The sequence below is a fragment of the Ctenopharyngodon idella genome, chromosome 8 (assembly GCF_019924925.1).
Source record: "Ctenopharyngodon idella isolate HZGC_01 chromosome 8, HZGC01, whole genome shotgun sequence".
Classification (NCBI taxonomy): Eukaryota; Metazoa; Chordata; class Actinopteri; order Cypriniformes; family Xenocyprididae; genus Ctenopharyngodon; species Ctenopharyngodon idella.
The window spans coordinates 26,321,463-26,328,399 of NC_067227.1; the positions used below are offsets into that span (position 1 = coordinate 26,321,463).

The window sequence follows — 6,937 nt, forward strand, 5'->3', positions numbered from 1 at the left end:
TTCACCCACCTTTACTATTTATGTAGTCAAGCCACATGAAACATACCTATTAGACACAACACAATACAAAATACAAAACGTACAAGCAAACTACACTGAAGTCAGTGAAACTGTTTATTTGTCCATTACAGATCATGCTGGGACAGCCTACGAACTGGACATTTCACAAAATAAATTATGATGAAAATTAGTTTAAAAATATGGCATCTGTTTTAATTATTCCAAAACATTGATCACGTTTTTTGTCATGAAAATTACAGTCATCGACTATTCTGGAAATTACAAATCATTTACATAACAGGTGTCGAAAAAAAAAAAAAATCTAAATGCCTTGCTTGTACAGACACACAGTAGTCCTAACATTTAACTCTCCACCACCACCTGCTGGTCATCACAGTTATTGCAGGTACTTTTTTTTATAAATATACTTAATTTTTTTGCACTGATAAATGACATTCAAAATGTCGTAGTTTTTAAAATAAATCCTGGTAGTGTACCTAACAATAATTCATAACTAATAAAGGGATTGTGCTTGAAAACCATGTAATAACACAAAGATCACATGCAGCCAGCTGCAACACCTCAACACTTCCAAACATCTGATGATACCCTATCTTGTGATAAAAAAATAATTTCTAAATCATGGCTTTTAAATTAGTATCCAATTAGTTCAGCTTTAGGAACAAAAAAAGTCTAAATATCCAGAACTCTTAGTCCAGGCTACCAGTCTAACTCTTAAAAACAGTAACTAAAGTAAATAAAATTGGCAGAATGGAGAACTTCCCCATTTTAATTTTAGTCATTTTAATTAAAACTCTAGGAATGAAAGGTAAGAAGTAAACAATGGTGTTTCACAGCAGTATGGCACATAAAATAAATCCACTTGGGTTTTAGAATTCACAACCCCGCTTGTAAACATTCTAGAATTTTGTGAGGTCCAGGCAAAACTGGTACAAATGTGCCACATCTATACTCTTCAAGTACTGGAATAACACCACAATAATCAAACACTATCTAAGAAGTGGCAGTACACAAAACACATTTATGATCTGATATCAACTTTATGACATCACAAAGCCTTCTAAAAATAGAATCTCTTTAGCCAGATCAGACATAACCTAAAATAGATTGTCAAACACTAACTAAACTGTCGCTTATAAATTTGATTTTGCACATTATAGATATTCTACATTCTGTTACAGATGTTATCATAAATATTATGATCTCAACAAATAAAATATCCAAGGCCTCTTTGTAAAACATTGTCTTCATGATTATAAAATAAGATTGTCACTTTTCACTTTGTTTGGTCATAGTGCAATACCTACAGAATGCTAAAAAAGTTCCAAAATAAGTTGTGCTCCCTTCATCCAGTATGAATCACATTCATCTGGCAGCTGGAGGTGTGGCTTAGTGAGCGAACACAGCAGTTTTAGTCTGTGGATAACAAGTCCAAGATCGAGGCTTCAGCAAGTCTATGAAAGAGGGCTGAGGAAACAAAAAGGAAACCACATATATATGTATAAATCCACAATAAACTACATTCACAGATAAATATATATTTTACACCAGGCACCAGCCCTTTGTTTACCTCTTCAATGGAGCAGTAGCGCCGAGCGTACCACTCCTGAGAGTACAAGCAGATGAGAACCCCCTGTCCCAAGAACAGCGCAGTCCACATGATCACATTCCAGATCGGCCCTTTTCTTCGGTCATGAAGAACGAAGTTAAACGCCACTAAGAGAAATATGAGAGGATTACATATATTTAGGTTTTGTCATGTTAATCAGTGATGGAAAAACAGAGTCATTTTAACTGAAGCTTAGACCCATTTCTAGGTGGTTATCTGGCATCCCAGCCTGGCCAAGCTGGTTAAATTGGTCTGTCTGAATGGTTTTTGGTAGACCAGCTGCTGACCAACTAAACACCAGCTTGGGCAACTGTAAGACCAGCTTAAACCTGCTAAGACTATCAGGGTTTTTTTAGCAGGGATATTTGCCATGCTCATGTAGTAAATGAGGTTCTTACTTCCGAAGCACATGAAGAGGCAGAACAGGACGGGATAGAAGAAGCCAAAGCAGATGGCCAGAACATACTCGTGCACAACAGCAGACACGGTAAAAACAACTAACATGGCCGCCGCACGGAATCGCTTCTGTGTCATCTGTAGAAGTGGATGATCAAACTTGGTTTGGCTTGATGCACATTTGGTCAAATTTTCAAACAAATTCCTGAGTTCATTCAAATAAGATTTTTAAAATAAAATACAGTACAACACAGGGCCATCATCAAAGGGGGCCAACCAATGAATTTCCATGACTGTTCCAGTCATTTGTAATTACTGGATGATTTTTTTTTTAGACAGTGCACTAATATATATATATATATATATATATAGCCAATTAAATACAATTATATATAAAAAATATATTATAATGTAAATATTTAAATGAAAAAAAAAATCTTAATGAAAATTATAAATAGATTATAATAAATAAAATGAAATACATTAATAAAAATTAAATTAAATTAAATAAATTAAATAATTAAAATGAATAAAATAAAATTAAAATTAAAATAAATTAAAATAAATAAAGAATATTTTAAATAAAATAAAAAATAATTTAAATTAAATTAATTAATTAAAATAAAATTAATTAAATTTAGATAGATAGATAGATAGATAGATAGATAGATAGATAGATAGATAGAACACATTTTCAACTGATGACTTACCCACAGGAAGTCCCTGTAGACATAATAATAAAGCCAGTCATGAACTACAACATTCCATGTGCGGTAATAGTTAGCAAATGAAGTGGAGTTCCACCAGTCCTAGAGTAAAAGCACATTATTCAAAGAACAAATTGCATAATGGGAACATTTAAAAAAAAAAAAAAAAAAGATGAAATGCTAAATTAAGCAGTTCTTATGTGGAACATATAAAAATAACTCTACAACAAAGTCTATAAGATACAAGTGTCTATATTTCTGAAATTAAATATAGGGCACACGGGACCCTTTCTTGAGTCTGTTGGTGCTGTCTGTACCTTATAAAACATTCTGTCTCCAAATCGTAGCATTTCAGCAAATGCGTTAAGCCAGCAATGCAGAAAGGCAAAGAACGCCAAGAAAAGCACCAGCACTCCTACAGATATGGGACAATATCATCATCACACAAACTGCATTTCTTTTGTGCACATTTCTACTACATTTGTGACCCTTCTCAGTGTGTACTCTTAATTACAATTCTTATCTACATATCTTATCAATATAAAGGAATGAGAAGATGTGCTACAACTAAATAAAGTGGCCCCGCTGACATGATACCTGGCAGTATAGAGTTGAAGACACACAACACCATGGCCCTCAGGTCAAAGAGCTGCATACTGATACTGCGAAACTGAGGGATACACAGCCGCACAAATATGTAATACGCATAAAACAAACACCCCAGCACCTGGAACGACACAGGAAAAGAAAAAAAAAAATGAATTCAAGATCTCAACATTACATTCACCAAGTCTTGAAATAAATGTTTATAAAAATCACAACATAAACAAATACCCAAGAACCCACCTGCAAAAACTTTGTAGCCACATAACCCCACCGAATACAAGGATTTCTACAAAGACAAAGCAAAATAAGTGCTCACAGTCAGCGTGAAATCAAAACATACTCTCTTAACATATATTTTTAATTATTAAATAAATGTATTATTTACATGAATACAATATTTATTTATTAGCATTTATACATGCTATGAATTTTTAAATTATAATTCTTTTTTTCCATAAAACCAATAGCAGTCAGTCTTACCGTGGATAATTGTCTCTGTATATTAGAGTGGGTGCAAAGAGAAAGTAAATGTACTGGGTAAACTGAGGTACAGCAACAGAATCTGAAGGGGGACAAAAAGATAAGAAAAAGACAAAATAAACCAGAAGGTTTATTTCTATATATGTTAAGTAAAGATCTTACTTGTTTTGTTTCGTTCTAAGGATCGTACTCTTGGCACATTTTCCCTGATGAAAGAGTGAGCCTTCATCATCAGCCGCACCTGTTTACAACAAAAACAACAGCAACAATTAAATTCAGCAGTAAAATTAAAATAAACCTTACATTCAAACTCTACCTTCATACATTATTAGATTTCTGACTAGCAACACATTCAAATAAACACACAAATGCAGAAAATAGAGTAATGGAGTGATATAAAAATAACCCTGTTGCTATGGTTACTAGAGTACCTGTTCTAGAATAAGTATGAAGCATGAAGCAGGGGGAAGGCCATTCTTCAGCACCACATATGTAGGTAGGAAACCCAAACACAGCCCCTGGTACAGCAGCAAGAGAGAACCGGCCAGCACTGTCCATAAGGCCCGATAGTTTGACGTGGGGTAGACGCTGGCCCAGACACTGAGCAGTACATATGGAACCACAAGGGAGGACAGTAACATACACATCCACGTGACAACCACTAGGGGGAACTGGCCAAACGCGTACACCAACAGGTCAAACTCAAGCACCAGTCTAGAGAGAGAGAGAGAGAGAGTGCAAGAAAGAAAGATTTTTGCACTTTACACAAATTAGTGCATCTCCTCCTGTATCACTTTACTGCAAAGACAGACAGACAGATCAATCAGAGCAATAAATAGAGCGATAAATAGGTAGATAGAGCAATAAACTGGTAGAGCGACAGAATGATAGAGCAATAGAAAAACCGATAGTATGACAGATAGAGCAATCAAACAATAGATAGATAGATAGATAGATAGAGTGACAGATAAAGCGACAGAACAATGGATAGAGCGACAGAATGACAAAGAGTGACAGAACAATAGATCGAGCGACAGATAGAGCAACAGAACGACAGAGCGACAGATAGAGCAACAGAATGACAGAGCGCAAGAGCGACAGAGCGACAGAATGACAGAGAGCAAGAGCGACAGATAGAGCGACAGAACAATAGACAGAGTGACAGAACAACAGAGCGACAGAACGACAGATAGAGCAACAGAACGACAGAGCGATAGAACGACAGATAGAGCAACAGAACGACAGAGCGATAGAGCGACAGATAGAGTGACAGAACAATGGATAGAGCGACAGAACAACAGAGAGCGACAGAGCAACAGATAGAGCGACAGAACGACAGAGAGCGACAGAACAATAGATAGTGACAGAACGACAGAGAGCAATAGAGCGACAGATAGAGCGACAGACAGAGCGACAGAATGACAGAGAGCGATAGAGCGACAGAGTGACATAATAGAGCAACAGATAGACAAACTAAATGAATATGGAAATAAATACACGTGGGAATAAAACAATAAATGGATGCAAAAATAAATAAATATAGAAATACATGAAAAATCTCTTATTACATCCATCCATCCATTTATTTTTAATATGTTTGGGCCTCTATAAGCAGAAGTACATATCGAATCGTTCCAGAGCTCATTTTCATTCATTTAGAAGACCTTGCAAACATTGTGCTTGTGAAGACAAAATATTCCTCTTCATAACTTAAAAAAAACAAAAGCATTATGAATGTATGAAACCACACTGTTGGCAAGGTCAGAACTTTAACATTTCAAACAAGGTTGCCATCTCAAAAACTGAAGCAAACTGTATTGATGTGTGTTGACCTAACCTGCCCTCATCGATGAAGTCCACGACGAGCGTGCTGAAGATGAAGAGGATGAGGAGGGCGATGAACATGTGATAGATGGTGCGGATGTGGTTCACCTCAAACAGATCACTGCAGAAAAATAGTTTAATAAGCACTATTACTGAACAAATATCATTTGTAGTATGAATGGCCACACAGTTTTCCTGATTAAACACTAAATACTAAATCCAGAATTGTGATATAAAAAAACAGGTTAATTTAGGTCAGCTAATCAAATGAAAGCCATATCTCGGAAACAAGACAGAAACAAATCTCAGATTACACGCATATCAGTGCAAGATCTCAGAGAAAATACACCCATGACTCACTCTAACAGGGATCGACGAATCACAAACTGCTTGCTTTGGACTTGGGAAGGTTGCGTATGCCTACAGGAGTAGAGAGGAAGATGAAAAGGTTAGACAACAGAAATAAAAGCACTGATGTGCTGATGTAACAATAACATGCAATGGGAAAGAAATCACAAATGCAGTGAATTCAAGCTGATTTGCAGTTGAATGGCAGCAAATGAGAACAATAAAGTGTACTAGCCAGCCATGGCACTCATTGTAATTCGGTTTGTGCGTGATTTCAGTACCTGAGTTTGCTTTTCTCCTTATCTGAGAGAGACTGAAAGACTGTGCTCACATGGGATGAACCCAGACTGGCAGACTCCTCTATCAGGCTGTCCATGAACTCATTCACTTGAGTGTCAAACTGCCTCATCAGGTCTGCCTTCAAATGCTGAAAAAAAAAAAAAAAACAAACAGTAAAAACAAAACAACTAGTCTCTTATTTATCTAAGGAGGGTCTTACAAACAAGAACAGAATATTTGCAGAAGGTCTTTGAAGCTCAACACATCATATCCAGAAGATATCAGTAATTCAGCCGGAAAATCCGGTCTCATGTGATAACTCAAGCTGTCACGGTCATTTTGTTTTGACTGTGGCTGCTCTTAAAGGAGACAAATGAAAGTCTTGTTTGTCTAAGAAACTTTTAAGGATACTAAACTTGATCACACAGACAAAAAACAAGGAGATTGAACTGTTCACACAATACATTGGAGGTCTGTAATTTGAATTAATTCTAAAATTTAATCCTTTGGTTGTACTTGTAATAAAAGGTGTCTATTGTATTAAAGTGTACTGAAGATGTCACACACAAGGATATCATATTTTCCCAACGTGTTGCTGAATAACCTCACTGTCCCACATCCTTCCTTATTCTATCTACACTTCCTGTAACCTTTACAAGCACTTACT

General features: G+C 36.0%; 1 protein-coding gene across 2 annotated transcripts in view; it reads right to left on the reverse strand.

Moving 5' to 3' along the window:
* Positions 1-91: 91 nt before the first annotated feature.
* Positions 92-6,937, reverse strand: part of soat1 (sterol O-acyltransferase 1) — a 10,911-nt gene continuing 4,065 nt past the window's right edge. Inside the window, exons 4-16 of one of the 2 annotated variants that reach the window (XM_051902111.1) lie at positions 6,273-6,418; positions 6,004-6,063; positions 5,657-5,764; positions 4,251-4,533; positions 3,982-4,060; positions 3,820-3,901; positions 3,580-3,625; positions 3,331-3,460; positions 3,051-3,148; positions 2,737-2,835; positions 2,029-2,164; positions 1,592-1,737; positions 92-1,488 (exon numbers count right to left, since the gene is read on the reverse strand). In XM_051902111.1, coding sequence (XP_051758071.1) covers positions 1,411-1,488; positions 1,592-1,737; positions 2,029-2,164; positions 2,737-2,835; positions 3,051-3,148; positions 3,331-3,460; positions 3,580-3,625; positions 3,820-3,901; positions 3,982-4,060; positions 4,251-4,533; positions 5,657-5,764; positions 6,004-6,063; positions 6,273-6,418 — 1,491 coding nt within the window. In that variant the 3' untranslated portion in view covers positions 92-1,410. The remainder of the gene's footprint in view (positions 1,489-1,591; positions 1,738-2,028; positions 2,165-2,736; positions 2,836-3,050; positions 3,149-3,330; positions 3,461-3,579; positions 3,626-3,819; positions 3,902-3,981; positions 4,061-4,250; positions 4,534-5,656; positions 5,765-6,003; positions 6,064-6,272; positions 6,419-6,937) is intronic. The other variant, XR_007931178.1, reaches the window with a different exon arrangement.